General features: G+C 43.1%; 1 protein-coding gene across 3 annotated transcripts in view; it reads right to left on the bottom strand.

Moving 5' to 3' along the window:
• Positions 1-22,803, bottom strand: part of EPS8L2 (EPS8 like 2) — an 88,032-nt gene that overhangs the window by 19,690 nt on the left and 45,539 nt on the right. For all 3 annotated transcript variants that reach the window (XM_053394909.1, XM_053394919.1, XM_053394928.1), the window contains 5 exons: positions 17,055-17,119; positions 11,077-11,238; positions 10,161-10,310; positions 9,566-9,645; positions 7,857-8,002 (listed from right to left, as the gene is read on the bottom strand). In XM_053394909.1, the coding sequence (XP_053250884.1) occupies positions 7,857-8,002; positions 9,566-9,645; positions 10,161-10,310; positions 11,077-11,238; positions 17,055-17,119 (603 nt within the window). The remainder of the gene's footprint in view (positions 1-7,856; positions 8,003-9,565; positions 9,646-10,160; positions 10,311-11,076; positions 11,239-17,054; positions 17,120-22,803) is intronic.

A 22,803-nucleotide genomic window follows, 5' to 3' on the forward strand; every position in this document is an offset into this window, starting at 1 on the left:
AAATTTTAAAAAGAAACAACCCATTAGCTGCCAAATCCAAAATTAAAAATGGAAAGCGTAATGCTGGAGGTCAACAAAAGAGGTTCAAAGACTCTCTCAGGGCAAATCTAAAAAAAAGTAGTATAAACACCAACAATTGGGAAACACTTGCCTGCGAGCGCTCCAGTTGGAGAACAGCCTTTACCAAAGGTGTCATGGGCTTTGAAGACACTCAAACTCAGGACGCAAGGGAGAAATGTGCTAAGAGGAAGGCACACTTGGCAAATCCACACCGTGATCAACTCCCACCTGGAAACCAATGTCTCCACTGTGGAAGGACATGTGGATCCAGAATTGGCCTCCACAGTCACTTATGGACTCATTGTTAAAACCGTGTTTTTGGAAGACTATCTTACTTGGCTACGAGTGATTGCCAAAGAGAAGAAAGAGAGCGTGTCAGGCTGCTCTTATGGGCACAAAAGCAGGGCCAGGTTTTAAAAAGTGACATGTCCCAACCCTTTCCAAGTCCCCTTGACTTCCCATGACTTCCTAGACTTAACTGCAAAGCATTTAGGCCCCTTCTGCACTATGTATTTAAATCAATATTATACCATTTTAAAGAGTCATAGCTTCCCCCCAAAGAATCCTGGGAACTGTACTTTGTTAGTGGTACTGAGAGTTGCTAGGAGACCCAAATTCCCTGCCCTGAGCTACAATTCCCAGAGTTCCATGGGAAATGGGATTGATTATCAAAACACTCCAGGAATTACAGCTCTATCAAGGTTTCCTAACAACCTGAAGCACCCTTAATAAACTACAGTAGCTGAGATTCTTTGGAGGAAGCCATGGCTGCTAAAATGGTCTCCTAGTGCTTTAAATGCAATAGGGAACAATAGCCATGGGCACATGGGAGGCTACACGTACCGCCCATCACTCACATCCTTCTAGTAGCACAGAAAGGATCAAAATGATGAGGGATGGGCAGGTTTAAGACAAATTAGGACAAAAATAAATACAGAACTGTCTAACGGCCTCAGGCTGCTAGGATTTCTAGCTGACTGCTGTCTTATACAGACGTAAATAGAACTCAAGAGGAACTCTGTAGGAACTTGTACAATCCTCTGCAGAATCCAATTTGTTTTTCAAAGTGGTTGGTGGAATGTGCATAAGCACCCCTTGCTATAAACAAAGAGACAAATGTAAAAGTAACCTGCAGAAATTCAACAGGCAGTGTATGCAATGTTTCTGGTAGAGTCTCCTCCACCCACCCACTTTGCATTTGTAAGATTGAGAAGGAAATTAATTCTTTAAGGGTTTAGATAATTTTTCAGTGGCAAGAAGCAAGGATTCGGGCAAACGAGTCAGAATACAGAAAATGGGAGTCACTGACATTGAGCCACTACCCATCTGCCTACATGTCATGTCATCTCCAAGTCAGGGAATTAAGTGACTCGTTCAGGCAGGTATTAAGTATCTCGTAGCTGGCAAGCGATGGGCTGCACCTCACAACGGTTGGGAGGAATGTTTTTGCCAAAAATCTCAGAAACCTCATCAGGAGGGCTTTAAACTGACTAATGTGGGGGAGGGAGACAGTGCTCCTGAAGGTAGGAGTCTATCAATTGATGAAGATGATCATCCAAATGTCATAGACCGAATGGAGCAAACAGCACGCAGACCTAGTGGTGGGAGGAAAAAATCCTTAAATAAGAGACACGGGGGAATGATTAATGGACTTCAATGTCTGTACACTAATGCGCAAAGCATGGGAAGTAAACAAGATGAGCTTGAGCTCTTGGTACAGCAAACTAAATATGACATAATAGGAATCACTGAAACCTGGTGGGATAAGTCCCACGATTGGAATGTAATAATGGAGGGATACAATCTATTTCAGAGAAACAGACCAGACAAGAAAGGAGGAGGAGTGGCGTTATATGTCAGGGATGTGTATACCTGTGAAGAGATCCAAGATTTAGAACCTCAAAGCCAAAGTGAGAGCATTTGGGTCAAAATTAAGGGAGAGAAGAATAACAGTGACCTCATTGTGGGAGTTTACTATAGATCCCCAAGCCAAACGGAGGACATAGATGATGCCTTCCTGGAACAGATGGCCAAGCATGCAAAAGGAAGGGAGATAGTAGTAATGGGGGACTTCAATTACCCAGATATTTGTTGGATGTCAAACTCAGCCAAGAGCATAAGGTCAAACAGATTCCTCACTGGCCTTGCAGACAACTTCATTGTCCAGAAAGTGGGAGAAGCAACAAGAGGAACAGCCATTTTAGATCTGGTCCTAACCAATGTTGATGACCTGGTTAGTGGGGTAGAAGTGGAAGGATCATTAGGCGCGAGTGATCATGCTCTTCTGAAGTTTACTATACAGCGGAAAGGAGCAGCCAAGCATACTAGGACTCAATTTCTCGACTTTAAGAAAGCCGACTTCATAAAACTTAGGGAAGTGCTGGGTGAGATCCCATGGACAGTAATACTAAAAGGAAAGGGAGTTCATGATGGCTGGGAGTTTGTTAAGAGGGAGATAGTAAAAGCACAATTTCAGGCAATACCAATGAGACGGAAACATGGAAGGTGCCTAAAGAAGCCAGGGTGGCTATCTAAAGAACTTTTAACTGAGTTAAGATTAAAAAAGGATGTGTACAAAAAATGGAAAAGGGGGGAAACCACCAAAGAGGAATTCAAACAAATAGCCAGCACGTGTAGACACAAAGTCAGAAAAGCTAAAGCACAGAATGAACTCAGGCTTGCTAGAGAGGTTAAAAGCAACAAAAAAGGCTTTTATGGGTATGTTCGTAGCAAAAGGAAGAACAAAGAAACAGTGGGGTCACTCAGAGGAGAAGATGGTGAAATGCAAACAGGGGACACAGAAAGGGCTGAACTCCTCAGTGCCTTCTTTGCCTCAGTCTTCTCTGATAAAGAAAACAATGCCCGACCTGAAGAATTTGGAGCAAATGATTCAGCAGAGGAAACACAGCCCAGAATAACTAAGGAGATAGTACAAGAATACTTGGCTAGTCTAGATGTATTCAAGTCTCCAGGGCCAGATGAACTGCATCCAAGAGTATTAAAAGAACTGGCAGATGTGATTTCAGAACCACTGGCAGTCATCTTTGAGAATTCCTGGAGAACAGGAGAAGTCCCGGCAGACTGGAGGAGGGCAAATGTTGTCCCTATTTTCAAAAAGGGGAAAAGAGAGGACCCAAATAATTACCGCCCAGTCAGTCTGACATCAATACCAGGGAAGATTCTGGAGCAGATCATTAAGCAAACAGTCTGTGAGCACCTAGAAAGGAATGCTGTGATCACCAATAGTCAGCATGGATTTCTGAAAAATAAGTTATGTCAGACTAACCTGATCTTGTTTTTTTGACAGAATTACAAGCCTGGTAGATGAAGGGAACGCAGTGGATGTAGCCTACCTTGATTTCAGCAAGGCATTTGACAAGGTGCCCCATGATATTCTTGTAAAGAAGCTGGTAAAATGCGGTCTTGACTATGCTACCACTCAGTGGATTTGTAACTGGCTGACTGACCGAACCCAAAGGGTGCTCATCAATGGTTCCTCTTCATCCTGGAGAAGAGTGACTAGTGGGGTGCCACAGGGTTCTGTCTTGGGCCCGGTCTTATTCAACATCTTTATCAACGACTTGGATGATGGACTCAAGGGCATCCTGATCAAATCTGCAGATGACACCAAACTGGGAGGGGTGGCTAACACCCCAGAGGACAGGATCACACTTCAAAACGACCTTGACAGATTAGAGAACGGGGCCAAAACAAACAAGATGAATTTTAACAGGGAGAAATGTAAAGTATTGCACTTGGGCAAAAAAAATGAGAGGCACAAATACAAGATGGGTGACACCAGGCTTGAGAGCACTACATGTGAAAAGGATTGGTTGACCACAAACTTGACATGAGCCAACAGTGTGACGCGGCAGCTATAAAAGCCAATGCAATTCTGGGCTGCATCAATAGGAGTATAGCCTCTAGATCAAGGGAAGTAATAGTGCCACTGTATTCTGCTCTGGTCAGACCTCACCTGGAGTACTGTGTCCAGTTCTGGGCACCACAGTTCAAGAAGGACACTGACAAACTGGAACGTGTCCAGAGGACGGCAACCAAAATGGTCAAAGGCCTGGAAACGATGCCTTATGAGGAACGGCTAAGGGAGCTGGGCATGTTTAGCCTGGAGAAGAGGAGGTTAAGGGGTGATATGATAGCCATGTTCAAATATATAAAAGGATGTCACATAGAGGAGGGAGAAAGATTGTTTTCTGCTGCTCCAGAGAAGCGGACACGGAGCAATGGATCCAAACTACAAGAAAGAAGATTCCACCTAAACATTAGGAAGAACTTCCTGACAGTAAGAGCTGTTCGACAGTGGAATTTGCTGCCAAGGAGTGTGGTGGAGTCTCCTTCTTTGGAGGTCTTTAAGCAGAGGCTTGAAAAGCATATGTCAGGAGTACTCTGATGGTGTTTCCTGCTTGGCAGGGGGTTGGACTCGATGGCCCTTGTGGTCTCTTCCAACTCTATGATTCTATGATTCTATGAGGAAGCTGCCGCATCAAGCCCTCACTTTTCATTCAGAGGATTACTGTACTCCACGGTACATGTCCAAGTCCATCTTTTCAGAGCGCAGAAAGCAAAAATCGCTTTAGTATCAGTAAGTATGATATGAAAACATTGGCAAAATGTGCTTTGAAAACTGATATTCAGGGGCGAGGACTAACTAGGAAACATCATCAATCTTACAATGTATTTTTAGTTTTCTCAAAAAGACAACAAGCATCAATTCTCATTTTAGGGGTGCCAGTATGAGGAGTGTTGTTGTTTTTTTAAAAAAAAACTCTCTGCAACTTCTGCTGCTCTCTTTTTCGCTTCTGAGTGGACAGACAATAAGTTACACTCATAGCTCAAGTCATTCTGGAACACACAGGTACACATCACCTGGGAAACTAGCTGATTCCACAGGCTGATAGGTTTTTGTACTCATCTGATTGATGGCACAGCAAAGGCATTGGTTACTTATATGAACATCATCAAAACACCCATCTCCCATTACAGTTCTACATTATTTCCATTATGCAAAACTAGATTTTAAAATAGCACAATATTTCTCTGGATCAGAGACCAGCAGATTTAACTATTTAAACTATTTCTAGGGGAAAGATGTTTTTGGTCCAATATACAGTATGTTCAAGGCAACTTGAGACTTTCAGTTTGAACAAGTTTTCAAAGGTGAATTAATACAGTACACAATAAACACAGCACACATGCCTTCACTTCAGTGAATGGCTTAATTCTTTTAACTTCAGTCTGACTAGCTGCATGTCAACAGGTAATGCTTTCCCTCTGGCTATAGCTCTTCATGGATGGGTTAAAGCATGGGTAGGCAAACTAAGGCCCGGGGGCCAGATCCAGCCCAATCACCTTCTAAATCCAGCCCACGGACTGTCCGGGAATCAGTGTGTTTTTACACGAGTAGAATGTGTTCTTTTGTTTAAAATGCATCTCTGGGTTATTTGTGGGGCACAGAAATTCGTTCAGTTTTTTTTTCTTTTCAAAATATAGTCCAGCCCCCCAAAAGGGACAGTGGACCGGCCCCCTGCTGAAAAAGTTTATTGACCCCTGGGTTAAAGTGTGTTTTGTTTTGCTGCCTGTCATGCAGCTATTAAAACACATAGTGTCTTTGTTCACAAAAGAATGGTGCCACCTCTGCTCTGGTCCTTCTGCTATTCTGTAGTAGAAATTCTCCAGACTTTCCTAACCATCTTATGTTGAGAAAAGCTGTATGCCATCAAATTGTGCTTAAGTCTGTATGAAAACAGCAGGCTGGTAGAAACATATTGTTTCCTCTTGCAGTGTCCTTGATGGAGCATGCCTGAAGGAGCAACTCCACCCCCATCGTTCAGCCCGGACACTGAAGCCCAGCTCCGAGGGCCTTCTGGCAGTTCCCTCACTGTGAGAAGTGAGGTTACAGGGAACCAGGCAGAGGGCCTTCTCGGTAGTGGCACCTGCCCTGTGGAATGCCCTCCCATCAGATGCCAAGAAAATTAAAAACTATCTGACTTTTAGAAGACACCTGAAGGCAACCCTGTATTGGGAAATTTTTAATGTCTAATGTTTTCCCATTTTTTATGTGCTGTAAGCAGCCCAGAATCATCTGCTCTCCCTTCCTACCCACTGGAGCAAGCAGGACCCTCATGTTGCAGTACAGGAGTGGGGCAGGCGGGGAGAGGAGGCTGGGCAGTGGGAATAAGATGAGAGAAGTCATGGCTGCATCCTTTATCATTGCTGTGGGGTGATAGGCAGAAATGATGGTTCTCTAGGTTGAGACCTGACAATGCTATCACATAGTGTCGCCTTCCCCACTGGTAGCCTTCAGATGTTTTGGACTACAACTCCCATCAGCCCCAGCACTGGCTGGGGATAGAAGTTGTAGTAAAAAACATCTGGGGGCCAACAGAAAAAGGCTGGCATTGAAAAATCAGTACAATTAACTTTTGTCGGAAATGCATGCATCCTTGGTGGAATGGATTCAGTCTCATTTATAATATACTCTGGATGCATACAGCACCTAGTACAATGAATAAGCATTAATCAAGCTATTAAAAATGCTTTTCAGTTTAAGGATCCTTTGCTTTAATTACTACAGCGAAATAGAATTTGGTCAAGTGGCAGGATTTAAATTGAACAAGTTAAAAACTAAGGTTTTCGAGAAAAATTTAACATCAATTGAAAAAGAGAGGTTTCAGAATGAGACGGGATTGACAGTGCTTAAGAAAGTGAAATACCTGGGGATAAATATGACAGCTAAAAATGGGAATTTATTTAAAGATAACTATGAAAAATGCTGGATGGAAGTGAAAAAAGATTTAGAAATTTGGTCAAATTTAAAGCTTTCCTTGTTGGGTCGAATTGCAGTTATAAAAATGAATGTATTGCCTAGAATGTTGTTTTTGTTTCAAACGTTACAAATTGTGGACAAGATGGATTGTTTCAAGAAGTGGCAGAAAGATATTTCTAGATTTGTCTGGCAGGGCAAGAAGCCCAGAATAAAATTTAAAATACTAACTGATGTAAAGGAAAGGGGTGGATTTGCCCTGCCAGACCTTAAACTTTACTATGAATCAGCAGCATTCTGCTGGTTGAAAGATTGGCTGCTACTTGAGAACACAGACATTTTGGATTTAGAAGGTTTTAACAATGTTTCTGGATGGCATGCATATTTGTGGTACGACAAGGTTAAAGCACATAAAGCATTTAAAAACCATAATCCGAGACCAGGGAGAAGAGTCGGCGGAAGAAGATTGGAAAAATTTAAAGACTAATTACAGAAATATTGCAAAATTAATGAACGTTAGAATGATGTTGGATAGAAACTAAGTGGTTTCCAGCTGTAATGCTTTAAGAGAATATGGAAAATAAGGTTTAGAAATAGGTTTAAATTTATTTATAAGGATTTGCTGAACTAATAATTTGAATTGGAATACAAAAAAGGGAGGTATGAGGAGGTCTGGGAAATAAGTTAATGAAAAATAAGTAATGGAAATTTTATGTGATTTTAATTATTTTTATTTTTGTATTTTTGTTATTTTTTCTTTTTTTCTTTTTGATTTTTATTGTATTACTATTGAAACTTTACTACAGCGAAATAAATACTTGCTACTGGGTTATTTTACCTGAGTGGTTAAAATGGAGAAATCAATGAAGATGAATAGAGATTTTCCTGTTCTACTGGGAAACAGCACATGCCTAATCATGTTAGGGCAACATAAGACTTTCTGGGTGAGTCACAACCCAAAGCAGATGCTTGCATTAGTCATCAATCTGAACTAGTCACCAACTGCCTTCTATACCTGGCTCGTGATACTGTGAAGGAGGAGCCACTCGATTCTGGTTGTTCTTTGGTGAGCCTCTTGCTTCATACTGGAAAGGAATTGGAGCTGGCCCTTGAGGTGGTGGGAGGATGGATTGTCTCTGTTTAATCTTCTCTTGGTTTACCCTGCAAAGGAAGCAATGGATCACTCCTTTTACCAGGACACCCTGTCTATGACTACAGTTACAAGGTTTTGGGTAGTCATTTATGATATCCCTGCTGCCCAAACTGGTGTGGGCTAAACAGTAGGCAACAACCAATAATACTTTTATGCACTCCCTCCTAACCTGTGAAAAGTTGCAAGGGAGGAGCTACCAGGTTTAATTTCCTTAGGTAAATGTAACACAGGGTCTTTGCTTTATTTACAACTACACCAGCAGAGGATAAGTGGAAGCAAACCAACTAGGCAGATCCCTGAATATCAACTCTGGCTGCATCGAAGGGACAGGGGACCCTTCCTCAACAATGTGAGAGGGGGCAGAAAGGGATTCTGGGTGGAAGAGAGGATGGGGACATTTCCCTCTGTGAACTTCCTAACTTAAAATCCAAGGATGATTTTGGGTGACTCTCCCCTTCCTGCATAAGTTCCCCACTTCCCACATCGCTAAGGAATCCCCCACCCATGATATTCAGTAAGGCTTTTCGGGCGAAGGGATGTAGACGGCTGAAGTGGGAAGGGTGGATGGGGAACTTTCCTTCTGTCAACCTCCTTAAAGTAACATCTTAGGAACCAAACTGGGAGACTCCCAACTATCAAGAAATTGTTTCCTAATCCACCTGAAAAGGGAATGGCAGGCCAGCAGCCATGACAATATTGTACAGTACATGGTCTAGTTTTTATATTGGTTTAATGGTGTGGATTGACACTTCTGTGGGGGTTGCATCCCACACTGCTTGGGTAATGTTTAAACAGGGAGACCACACAGAAGGGATGGGTACATTATGTACTTCCCCGGGCAACTGCCATTGGCTCACAGCAAGATGTAGTGCTGGCATGGGGATTAAGCATGATGCTACCCACATCATCTCCCTGCTTAAACATGAGTAAAGCAGAGAGTGAACTTAACCATGCCAAGATGAGATTTATGCAATTCATTCATTCATGAAAGTCCCAACAATTCCCATTCCCATTTAGTAAAAGAAAGAAATAAACAAACAATGAAGTCTATTTCAAAGACAACAGGGGAATTGCTTCAGTATATGATAGGACTGAATGTGGGCACATCCTAGTATCGTCAGGATATTGTATCTGTAAATGGAACCCATCAAGATAACTCATGTTCCTTAGAAGTTAGGGTATCAAAAATAATCCCTTCGACAAACAAGAGTTTGTGCTGCCAGATGAAGTTTGCAGCGCACCAGACATATGCTGTAAGCCACCCAGAGTGGCTGGGGTATAAATAATAAAAATTATTATTATTATTATTATTATTATTATTATTATTATTATTATTACTTGTTTCTCTGCCCTTGTTGCTCAAAATTTCACAAGGCTGTGCCTAATTTTACTGTCCTTTAATCCTAATGTGTTCACCTCCAAGGGACACACCTAGTACTTCAATAACTTAAAAGGAGCAGGAAATTAAATTAAGGGTGGATCATGAGCTTTGTGACTTCTGCAGAGTAGGGCAAGCAAAGCTGCTTCCCAATTTACTTGCTGGAGCCTGCCTGTCCACAGCACCCACTTACTTGAGAGTTTGCGGCCGTATCTTCTTTCCAAACTTATGGTCAGCAAGTGCACTTTCTATGTCCTCGTGTACCATCTCTGCCTAAAATACAAGATCAGGTTGGTCTCAAGAGAAGAAATGGCTCGTGGCAGAAATTTAAGAATGCATGTAAGAATGCAAATGGAACAAGGTCTTATAAACAAATGCTGCATTAAAAAATGTTTCATTGTACTATGCTGTGTGTGTGTGTGTGTGTGCGCGCGCGTGTGTGTGTTAGCTTCGCAGCTACAAATACACTAGAAATCACAGTTCTATATGTGATTGCAAAGATTTTGTGAGATTCGCTCCCACGAAAGCTTTGCACGGCAGTCCTTGCCTGCCATCAAGAGTTTTCTGTATGCACATCCCTTCCCTTGCACATTAAGCACTGTGGATAGAAGAAATGCTTTTCTCTGCTGATATTGACAACAGGAGGTCCTTGCTTGCATGTGGCTGCAGAGCTGGAACACGGTCACAGTGGAGTCATGCTTGCACACCAACATTTTCTCATCTAGCACCAAGCTGCTAAAATATACCATGTTGTTTTTTCCTCCCCTCCTCTCCCCATCCTTGTTTACCTCCACCTCATCGCAATTAAAGAAATGAATGTCAGGCTTGTGCTGCTCTGAGTCTTGACACACTAGCAGGAGTATAGATGAGTACCGCATCTGATTCAGCACAGTTTGGCAGAGCTGGACTGTTGGCAGAAGGAAGTCCTCTAGCTCTTCCTGAAAGGCAAATCAGAGAGACAGACAGACAGACAGACAGACAGACAGACAGACAGACAGACACATTTAGTTACAAGCTGCATTTATTCATTGTAATAACCATTCCTGGAAAAAAGGCAATGAAGACGATGGCATCTGATTCACTCAGTGTACTTTAAATCCATTAGTAGCTACAGCTGCATGAAGGCAGTTGGACAAAATTGTTGCTGGCACATGTGAAGTTTCTGGGCGTTTCTTAGCTGGTGGGAAAGAGAGGCAAAGTTTTTGTAAGGAGGCCAACAAAACTTCATTGTATTGCCTCCTCCCTTTGCTATCAATCTTGAGCATCATGTCAAAATACAATGTCTTAAAGACTTGTCAATTCTATGTTTGCAAAGACAACTTGTGTGCATGAGTAACATACTCTACCAAATCCCAGCCAGAAATAGGATCTGGAACACTACAGAAGCTGTTCCCACAGGTGTAGCCATGTTCATTTGTGGCAGCAAAATTAGCAGACAGTGTACATGCAATGCATTTAAAGTGCATGACTTTTTTGTGAAGGGTGCTGTGAATTGCAGCTGTGTAAAGGGCAAACTACAGTTCCCTAGATTTTTTTTTGGGGGGAGGGTGCTTTAAATGTACGGTGTGTGTGCAGCCAGAGAGTCTTGTGGGAGATCCCCCAGTTTACATGCTTGGCAAAAGCCAAGCCATGGACCCCCTTCTTTTCAAAATTTTGATATCTCTATGGGAGCTTTTGTTATGTGAATGGTGAATTACTGCTTACCTGAGTTTCGCAGTCCAGCAGTCGGATGGATTTGTCATTCACTTGCAACAGCATCTCTTGGGCCCAGATCTTCTCTTTGGAAGCCAGCTGTTTGAGTTTCCTGATGGCATCGTCCACTGTTACAATGGCCTCACTCTTATCCATGATGAAGGTGGCTAAATGCTGTAAAGGGGAAAAACAATGGTGGGCGGGGTGAAAGGAAAGTATCCCGAGGTCACAAGCCATTTTAATCCATGTGAGCTGAAAATTCAGAAAATTCATGCAGTCGCTATGTTGGAGTCTCACCTGCTTGCATAACAAATGCAGCTAATAGCAACATGGATTTTTATTCTTTCCACATACAACTGCACAGTACTGCCTGGTCAACCCCCGGTTCTGTGGTGTGGTTACAAACAGAAATGTTTCCTACAGGTCTACCTTCCTTTGATTGCTTTGATTGACAGCAGTGAACAAAACAATTTCTAATGATGATGATGATGATAATTCCAGTACATATATAAACATCACATTACAAGGCATCAAAACTGGACTTGCCACAGAGTACGCTTGACTTGCAGACCAATGCTGGCTCCCTTCTCGTGTACCTTCTTGTAAGAACATACATGTAAACATGTGTTGATTGCATTGACATGTCCCATTTTTAGGTGTACACTTAAAACAGCATTAGGCACACAGCTAAACAATGTAATGTTGTCCGTTGACCCATTCTTAGTTCCATCTCTCTACACTGCATATTTGTGTGTTTGTGCCAGTGCTAGGAATGTAGCTTTCTCCAGGCAGTAGAAAGCCAGCCAGGCATGATTGTACTTGCAGTCATTTCCAGCTCAGCTCTAAACCTGTTGTCCTGGTTAAGAAAGCATTCAGCTTTTATAGCATGACATGATCTCTAGACCTCAGGATCTGCATGCACAGGCTGCTCTTGTATGGTTTGTATTGATAACAATGCCATGAGCAAGCAACGCTGCAATGCCACTGGGCAGTGCAAGGATACACACATAAAAGACTGTGTTTTCCTAATCTCTCTTTGCTTGCCATTGTTGCCAGTTAAAACAGCTGTTCTTCCTGGTCTCAGTAAAAATCACATCATACTTCCCTCTGTGGTTTTATCAGCCAGCAGAGGGAAGCATGAAGCAAGTGCAAGAGAGCACATTCGCCTTTCTCACATTATACTTAATCCATGCCATCAGCATCCACCGCAAAGGAAACAGCTTGCCAGATTAGCAGTGTTCAAATTTTGGCAAACTCTTCTCCAAGAACTCAGTTTCACATCTTCCTCCCCTCCACCCCATTCTGACAATGGAAGCTGACATCCTGAACTGCTTTCTTCCCTCAGTCCTGAAACACATGCCATTTTGAAAACCAAAAGACTAGGTGCCCTTCCCAAGGAGGCATTGCAATAGAATAGGGCACATCAGGATGTCTTACTGCAGGTTGGTGCATTAAAACGATTTAACATATAGTTGACCTTTGAACTGTTAGAGTAAGACTGGCACTCTTAGGGCTGCTGCTGTTGATGGTGGTCTGTGCACAACTGCTATGCTCACATGGAGCTGTCATTTCCACCTACCAGCAGCTTCATGAGGGCCAATAGAGCAAGATAATGATCACTGTTGTTTTAGAGTTGTATCCAACATGTGCAGAAAGCAAGCTTGCACAACAGATCTTTCTCCAAAAGGTAAGAGGAATGTACTAAGCATTGTGGGCTGTGTCATCTAGGGTGGTGGTGGTACGGAATCATCCTGAACTGAGTGGAGAGATTTTGTGTTCCACTGCAACCAGATTCCTCCATCTAGTTTTTGGTGATGACACATAAGACACAGCCTACAATGTTTGGCATGTCCCCTGACTCCCTAGAGAGGTTTTCTGCAGGGTGCATAAGGCTACAGGGGGAGGAAAACATATGTTGTGCAGGCTTCCTCCTGGTCATGCAAGGATGTAACCCTTTATGCTTACTGACAAAGTCAAAAATCTAACAACAAACTTGCACAGAAAAGAAGATTAAAAAACATGCTGTTTGGTAAATATCTGTCTCTATAGATAGATACAGGTGCATATCTGTGTGTGTGAACAAACTGCCAATTTGACAGCTATCACACTTGCTTTGACTAAAGTTCAAGGGGAAAGAACAGCTTACAACTGAGCAACCATAATTAACAGAGATCAAAATGCATTCTAGTTGCAGGAGAGAGTAAAGTCTACTTTCCAGTGGAAGTGACTGCAATGATTTTATTGCTTATTTGCAAAAAATATGTCCAGTGTTTGATTTCTTTAAAAGGAAGGAAATACAGCTCCAGTCTTCCTAGGTGCTACACCATCTGCTCCCTTTTCTTAAATGTCTGGGAACAGATTATTATTTGCCGGTTTTGGACAGAATAATATTTAAACATGCAATCTAAACAAGTTGAGCGTTTGTGCTTTCATCCATGAAATGATGTGTAAAGAGGAATGTGTAAAGAGGAAAGGGACAGCAGCTGGCAGTCCCATCACCTCTCATTCACATGTTCACACAAACCTGTGAACACAGTCTACACATGCCTTCCCCAACCTGGTGCCCTGATGGTGGTCAGGACTGATGGGGCTTGTAGTGTAGTCCAAAACATATGGAGGGAATATGGTTGGGGAAGGCTAGTCTATGCCATATTTGTTAAATTAATCCACAGCATTTTCAGTTACAAGGGTCTCAGGGTCAAACTAGTGATGTTAAATGCATCTTTAAAATAGCATCAACTGGCTGCCTGGGTCTAATTGTTATCCACCAATGGCTCCAGTGAGGAATTTCCTGCAAAGCAAATAGGAGCGTCAGTAGAGGAATTTTCTTTAGAATCGCAGTAGAAGAGGAAAGGATAGAAAAGTTGAGTTTTTTTGGGAAAACTTGTTGAACTTTGTTGTTGTTGAGTTTTTGAGCTATTTAAAGGAAAATCACCAAAAATGACACTGCCGACATGGGTTGCCATACATCCAGATTTTCCTGGACATTCTAGCAATTTCCACCCAGATGCTGCTTCCGACTGCAGTATTCCGGATATGTCCAGGAAGTTCTGGATTTATGGCAACCCTAGTTTTGATCCATAAATACATACAACTAATGCAATTTGCCTTTTAAAACACCTGCAAATTACACGTAAAGATGCACATAAGGGCATATCTAGATTGGCCCTCAAAGGGCAGCCCTGGAAAGGATCTTTGGGGGAGCTACTGCTGCCAGTCAGAGCAGCTAAAACTGGCTTTGATAAAGCAATTATTTTATTCAATACAGCTCAGCTTCTTACATTCACAGGATATTTTACAGAGCTTTCCCAAGTCCTGCTTAAATTCTAATCCAGACAAATACAGCAGCATAACTATTACCACTAGCATTACTACCACAGTGTCTTGGCTCCAGAAGGTTTGTGGCAGTGTATATACATGTGTAGCAATATTATTTTAAAACACTGCTTAAACATCATTTCACTCATTTTGAAAAAGACCGTCTTTTATCAGTTTTCTTTCCAATTCCCTTCCTTCAAGAGAATTTCAAGTTTTTGCATGTCAGGCCTTGATTGGAGGGGGGAGAGAAACCTGTTTTCCCTCTGCCTCCCCAAAGGCAACACACCCCAGATATTCACATCTCCAGGGACTAAATGACCTACATTGAGACTAAGCCACATGTGGAAGAAAATTACATATATAAGAACTCATTGTCATGCAGCACTCCTTGCCTTTGACACTGATGATGATTTGTCAATATAGGTCATAACAGAGTCAGTGGGGTGGGGTGGAACTGGCCTGGGGAGACCACAGTGGCTCAATTAAATTCACCCATTAAGTTTGCTCAGTGACTTGGGTCAGTCACCCTTTCTCAGCCTAACCTGCCCCAGACTGTTATGGGGATAACATGTCATGAGATGAACCCTTGGTAAAGTTGCCCTGAGAGAAGCTGGATACAAATGAGATAAATATCCTTGTCCAAGGTGTTAGCTTTCTGGAGTGTGCAGTATCCTTTGCTAAAAAAGTGTTCTGAAGGAAAGAGAAATGAATCCTTAAATCAAAAGGGAACAGTTGCATTATGCATTGCACTAAATTCAATAATCAGGAAAGATCCTAAGCTGAAGAGGCCTTTGCACCTTTCCTTAGCCACATGGAAGCCATTTTCTCAGGATTTGTGCAGCTTGGGCTGAAGCGGATGTAGCAGCAAAGACTGGTAAAGCACATGCCCATGTACATAGGAGCCATCTTCTAGGGGCCCAGGTCCCTTCGCCCCCCAATAAAATATTTGAGGGGGTAGGGTCAGTGGCGTAGCGTGGGGGGTGCCAGGGGTGCCGGCCGCACCGGGCGCAACATCTGGGGGGGCGCGAGTCCAGAGGGCCCAGCCGCGTCGTGCCCTCGGCCCGCCCCTATTGTCAGAGGCTCAGCGCGGAAGTGTTAGCAAAGTTTCAGAGGGGGGAGCAAGTGGGGGGGACGCGGGGAGGGGAGGGGGTCCCCGCTTCTCCGGCCGCCTTGTAGAAGCGGCCACCGCCCGGCGGCTCTGCCTTTGCTCGCAGGCCTGCCTGGGGGCTCCCTCGGCTCCAGCGCTGAGCTGGCGGCCCCGATCCCGGGAGCAAAGAGGCGTTGCGGGAGCGGCTAGGCCTGCGCCAGGGCCCTGACCCGACAGCTTCTCCGGCTCCCCAAGCCGAGGACAGCTTCGGCTGTGAAGCTGCGCCTTCCGGGCTGGCCCCTTCTCGGCTTATCACGCTGGGCCTCGCCTCTCCAGCTCCCGGTATGTGTGCTCCGCGGTGGTCCCCGCTCCTTCCAGACCCTTCCACCGTCCCCTGCCAAACTGTCTGTAGATACAAGAAGGGCAGCTGGGGTGGGCGATAGAGGACCCTGCCTCCCCCTGCGGGGCTCATCTCTGGCAATTGTCTTAAACTGCCGCAAGTGTCTCTGCTCAAGGAGCCCCCTGAGTTTTGGCATTGTCTCTCCGCGCCCCCCCCACCCCGCCTCTCTCCAGGAGCTTTATGGAGCCGCCTGGATCGGGTCTGCTTTGGAGGAGGGGAGCCTTCCTTGACCAGCATGTGGGGCGCCCTTTGCGGCCTTTCCCTCTGAAGAGATAGTCACGCTTCCTCTAGCACAGTTCCTAATCGCCAGTCGCCCTTCTGTGGCGAGGATTCTTCCGAGCCGGGTTCTTCCGGGGCCCTCCGGCTGCTTCTCTTTCGGGCAGCGGCGACCCTCCAGCTAAATACCCCTCGGGGGTTTGTGGCAGCCTCGCTTATCGTTCTCGGGACTCTGGTTTTACCTCGCCGCGCAATTACGCACAATTGCAGCGCCTTCACCAGCAGTGGCGTAGCTTGGGGGGTGCAGGGGGGGCCGCACCGGGCGCAACATCTGGGGGTTAGGGGGCGCAAATCCATGGGTTAGGGGGCGCAAATTACTTGCCTTGCCCCGGGTGCTGACAACCCACGCTACGCCACTGGGTAGGGTTCCCCCAAGTTGATGGTCATTGCCATTCAAATGATGTGCCCCATCATGTGATCAATTACTTGCCCCCCCCACAATAGTTTATTCAAGTTGGCACCTCTGCCCATGTATGTGTTGTTTGTGTGGCCCCCATCACATTTTGTAAGTGACGTCATGCACATCACCATTTAAAGAAGGGCCTTCCTGTAAGGCTATTAAGTACAGAGCCTAAAATTACCCAAGTGCATGAGAAACACTGATCTGATCTAGGTAATCTCTGCAAGGCCACTGGGAACAGGAAACCAGTGAACATTTCCCCCAGCACCTGAGCGAAGGGAAAGCAGGGCAAAGATCAAGAGTCATTACCAACTTCCAGTAACTCCAGCACATGATGTGTTGGGCTTCTACTAATTGTTTGTAATAAACCTTCTATCATATCACCCAGGAAGCATGATTATAAAAATGTAACTAGAAGGATCAATGTCCTCCTATAAATGGTGCAATATCAGTATCATTTCTAATTGTATACAATTTATTGCTCATTCATATGAGTTTCCCTGACTCACCTGTACATGGTACTGTGACGTCTCATGCATAATGACGTTAGAATTGGAATACTTCTTCCTCTGCTCTGCAGAAAGGAAAGGAAAGGAAAAGAGGCTTAGTTTTTACGGCAATTGATTGGCAGAGTAAGGGCCAAGCTAGACATCATCTTGGGATATGTGTGGTCCCAATCCTACAAAGAGAGGGGCATCGTTGCTCACTTGTAAGGCATCCCTTTCACTACAGGCATTTTTCATGTCAAAGGATCTGAGGCAACAGGGCTGTGAAAGATACGTGCATAAGACCTTAGAGACTCACTGCTTGTCAGAGCTTCAACCCAGGCTAAGAGGACCAGTGACTGTACAAAGCAGGCTGCTGAGATTATAGAGACTCTGGACAGGAGAGCTCTAACAGAGGAGGTACGGTGGGCAGGAATTTGGGACATTTAAGGCAAACACCACCTCTAACACTGGGCTCACTTCTGGTTTCAAGGTATAAACTGCCTCTTCAAGGCCCTGTTACTACAGAAAGTGTGATAACCACATAAATAGGTGAAAGTGGCTTTTATTATGTCAGTCCATCTACCTGAGTATTATCTCAAGCTTGCTGTTTTCTCACTCTGTAATCCTCCCCCCCCCACTTAAACACATTGTTCTCACAATAATGTTATAAGGGATAAACAAAGTTAGGAACCCCACGTTTCCCCCCATTTTAATGTTTGCTTGATCCTTAAGTCCAGTTATAACTTATACGGATAGGCTCTTTGGTTTCTTCCCTTCCCCTTTACATTTATTGCATTAATAAAACACTGCTAGCAATACGTTATTAACAGCATTCTCATTTTTATTGCACAGGCAGTCAAGCACGTTGCCATGATTTCAAAGGCCACCAGTAAAATGATTTCTACTGGTTCCTTGACTATAAGCAGCCTAAAGAATAGGAAAGTGAGAAAAATATAAATAATATAATGGGAAAGAAAAAATAGTGTGTGTACAGTGGGAAATAAATAACTTTTAGCATGTCACTTGCACTTCTCAGAAAAACTGTAGTCCATGTAGAACCTTAGATACACACAGTGCCAGTCACATTGCCCCAAACAAAAGCCATGAAACAGATTGGTCCAGGAGAGGGGAGGTCTGCATGGTGGGGCCCTCACCCTAGAATGATCTCCCCCAGAGACATGTCTGTAACCCTCATTGTTGGTCTTCAACCATCAATTAAAAGCATTTTTATTTATCTATTATTTTGTAGGCTGATAATGGGATGCTTAACCATCAACAGAAATATTTGAGTAAGTGTTTTACTGAGTTGTTAATATTTATTTTTTGTGTTATATTTGTATTGTTGTTTGTGTTATGTTTTTTGTACATAGCTCTGTGCTGCACATAACCATAAAAATAAATTATAAAACCCCCAATGCTCAGTACCAATATAAGTAGGAGAGGTATTTGAATCATAACTTGACAGCAGGAGGGTTGAGGGAGGGAAAGAGTAGGACATTAGGACAACAGAACGGGAGAAGGAACACACAAGAATGTTTTTGCTCAGCAATTCCTACTGGGAGGAATTGATGTTACAGGAATGGTTTGCTAAGCAAAACAGTTAAGCAAGAGTGGCTGGATTCAACCAGTTAAATCCTGATCAACCTGGTTAAATTCAAGTACTTAGATCAAGATCCAAAGAACTGCACAAGTACAAGTACACACACACACACACACACACACACACACACACACACACACCATTTGCCAAGGGGACTTTGGGCTTGCTTTTCTTGAACAGCTCTCCCTGTGGCATGACAAATCTTTTTTATACAACAATGCAGGTTGGCTAGAGTGGAAATCTCACAAGACCCCTCTGATGAAGATTGGGTTCTTCTGTTTATCTGGGTTGTACTATAAGGCTAAAAATAACCACATGCAAAGTAGGGGAGGGATATATGCGCTCTAATGCAGAATACCACAGAGTGTAGGGCTGCAGCATTTAAAAAAGAAAAACCTGAGAAACACTGCTTGCACTCTAAAATATCCCATTTCTGGCTCACAAGGGGCTCCTCCAGATGACTTGTTTATTGAGCATTTGTCCTGATTTGCTTACACAAAGCTTATGTGGAGGTTAGACGATGCCTGGTCTTTATTCAGCATTTGTTTTGATTTGTTTGTGGGAACAATGAACATTCATCCTAATTTGCTTGCACAATAGTTATATATCTTCCTGTTATTCATTTGTTTATTCCACACGATGGAGTGCATTTTCCCATCACTTTTGTAACTGCAAAAAGGCTATTTAAAAACCCCTACTTTAACTGCACACATCAAAATTTCTGTATGTGTATGAATCTTTCCTGGACAATACTGACAGTATGAAGGTGACTGAGGCTGCAGGAGACTCTCCTAGCGGTGCAACCTTATACATATTTACTCAGAAGTAAACCCCATCATGTTCAGTAGGACTCACTACCAAGCAAGAAAAGAACTGTTGAATATGGTTCTAGAGTTCCACCCTCCAAAACAATTTTTGGCTAGGCATTCCATTAATCAGGGAATGAGACTTGATCAGTCAGTCCCCCATGACAACTGTCCATAGTTTTCAGCTCTTGTGGAGTTTTTTATTTTCCTATCTTCTTTATTTCATTCATGCACAACTTTTACAGAGTAAAAGCTAGTGAAGATTACCTGGCTTTAGAGTCAGTGCCTGTCACTAAGAGGCTGGTAGACGATTCACCATGCCTAGTTTCTCAAAATTTGTATCACAATTATAGGAAGACCTGCTAATAGTAACACACCCACTTTGAATGCAAGACACTTAATGGTTAAGGCTGCTCTCCCTCTCACTCCAGCTTGGAAAGCAGATCCTCATCCATGTGGCCATGAAGGTAAGAACTCCCAAGAGCTGGGCTTGAAAAGCATGTTGCAAGTCTGCTAAGCTCCTATGTGAGCTAAGTGAACCCCAAGCTGCTAGGTAGCTCAGATCTTTTAAGAACAGTTGCCGAAGCTTACAGTGTAATCTTGTACATTGTCCAGTGAATTCAAGGGGGCTTACTGTCAGACAAGTTAGTATAGGATTGCAGCTTTAGTTACTATGGGTGGGATTCCACTTTGGGCTTTTACAAATGTTCTATCTATGCAAGCTTTCCAGATGGAATGATCCCCCTTGTCCTCCTCCAGGGAGATGTTCTAAAGGTTCTCTGGACCCCACTAGAGCCAATTTCAGGGGTATGAGGAGAGGAGAGGAGAGGAGAGGAGGAAAGCCCTGTTGTGCAAGTGAAAGCTCTTATGTACGGCTTCAGCTAATGGGGCTCCTTAGTGAATCCTGCCCTTTATTGTTATTTTTTTTATTAAAATATTTCTACAGGGCTTTTTCATCAGTTCAAATCAGTTTGCATCATATTAAAAAAAAAATAACACAAAAACAAAACCACACCAACACATTACTGCAGATTTAAGAGTCACAGAAAACCAATTTCTATATTGCCAGCAGCCCAAGCAAGGGATTAGAATAATAAAGGATTTAGACTGCAGTATGGTAAACATGTATCTTAGCTTACATTCAGGGGGTATAATTTGAACGAGGGCAAATACGTACCCCAGGTTTCTTAGCTTTACTTTAATTATAGACTAGTGAAAATGATGGAATTAGGTGAGGAGAAAGATTAAATTTTAATAATAAAATAATCTCATAAATAGGCAGTCATTTATTTAATTGGCAAAAGGGACTGGAACCTGGTGAGATACACAAGGAAATGTCTTTGCCTATCACAGGGAGTACAAGTTTAGAATGTGTTCATGCTTTGCTCTTGATGCTGGAACACCGTGAACACAGGAAGAGGATAGGAGGCCACCAAAATAGAATAAGATGAAAGATTCTGCCCACAGGCTTTGAAGTGAACTGATGAAGACTGATTTTAATTCTAAATGAACAGCTCAGTCCTATGCAGTATCATACTCTTCAGATACAAGTCCCATTGAAGTAAGTTGGAGTTACTCCCAAGTAAGCGTGCATGGAATACTACCATTCATAATTTATACCTGTATTCCCAGATTTCACATCACTATCAGGAAGCACACCTGTGAAGACTGGGCACATTTGCTATCAATTGAGAAGGAGTAGGGATAACATAATGCACATATTAAGAATGCATATACTAAAGTATGCATAAGAATAACATATAAAAATACATTATATTAGGGGAAATTGCTTTCTGGGAGACAAAAGAGGAGGGGAGCTTGTTGCAGCAAGAGGGGGAGATACCAGTGACTCTTCAACAGTCTGGTTCATATCTGCCTCTTGGCCTTCATCTGCCCACTCTCCTGCTTCAGCTTCTGCCTCTGATTTTTGACTGCTCTCTGCCACAGACTCTCCCAGCTCACTAAGCCCTGTTACCTCTTCAGCTTCTGCCACCTCCACCTTCCTCTTCTCCTTATTTCCTCCTTCTTTTCCCTCTGACCACTCCCTGAGCTCCAAGCCTTCTTCTCTTGGTGGTTCCCCAGTTGGTTCCTCCCACCATTCCTCTGCATCCAACTAGCAAATGTGGATTTATTTTAAAAAGAAAAGGGGGTAGGGGGAATGTGGAAATAGCTCCAAAGCAGTAGGTTTTCTGCCTGCATTTCATCATGCAACTGAAAGAGCCTTTGAGATTTGGAATGAAATAACTCAAACAAATAACAATGGAGAAGAAGAACTATCACCTGTGAATGAACATTACACCCATGAGAATATAAACATTCCCTCTCTGACCCCTTGGTCCTTGTCCTAGATTAGCCATCAAAAATATGTACAAGTTATGCCTGTGAATTAGATTTCATAACCTTATAGTCAATAAAGGTTATCTTGAAGACCAGAGTCTGTTGGTTCCTAGGTCACTGCAATACCCTAACTTCATGCTATGCTCTATTTACATGCTATGTTCTGTTTACATTGTTAAAAGTTCCTGAAAGTCTAGTTCCCAGGACCTCTCATAGGTCAAGAGAGACCTACGCCACTTTCATCTTTTGAGGCCCTCAGCCGTAACAATTAAAATTAAAAATTAAAGCATGCCAAAATAAAAGAAGGGACCCCCGCCCCCAAGAGTGAGTGGTTTGTTCATATAATCAGCTAATCTGAGATGGCATGATCACTATAATTTTGTGCTATCAAAACTGACATTTTAAAATCTTTAATATGGCTAAATCCATATCAGTTAATAACAACAAAAATATATTTCATAAAATCACATCTCTTATTAGCTTAAAATTGCTGTTCTGAAAATGTGTGTCACATTTTGGTCTAATGTGCATGAAAACAAGTTGTGAAACATCAAATATGGGGGAAATCAACAAATTTAGTAAGCTGAGGCCCCCCTTTGAGTTTGAGGCGCTGGGTCAAATGGCCCTCTTTCCCCGCTCCCCGACTAGCCCTGCTAGTCACACAACCTTTTTTAATGTATCAATCAATTGAGTGTCGGGGGGGTGGCTTTCTGCACTTTTAGTTTACTGCCTATTAAAAAGTGCTTTCCCATTTGTACAGTGCTCATTACCTTTCTTCCAAATAGCATTTTGGTACAGGGATATTGCATGTCCCAAGCAATAAACTGTGCTATCTCTCATACCTAGGAAAAGGTGATGTTACTTCCCTGTAGGCAGACTATTCATTGCTATTCTAACTGTTGCATTTGGGATGTGCTTGCACAAAATCTGGAAGGTGTCTATTGGAAATGGCTTCTGATATTATAGATAAAAGACCATTTTTTAATTGTGATAAGTAACAAGATTTCTTCCCCCTCCCCAATGAAAC

The sequence above is a fragment of the Podarcis raffonei genome, chromosome 1 (genome assembly GCF_027172205.1).
Source record: "Podarcis raffonei isolate rPodRaf1 chromosome 1, rPodRaf1.pri, whole genome shotgun sequence".
Taxonomy (NCBI): domain Eukaryota; kingdom Metazoa; phylum Chordata; class Lepidosauria; order Squamata; family Lacertidae; genus Podarcis; species Podarcis raffonei.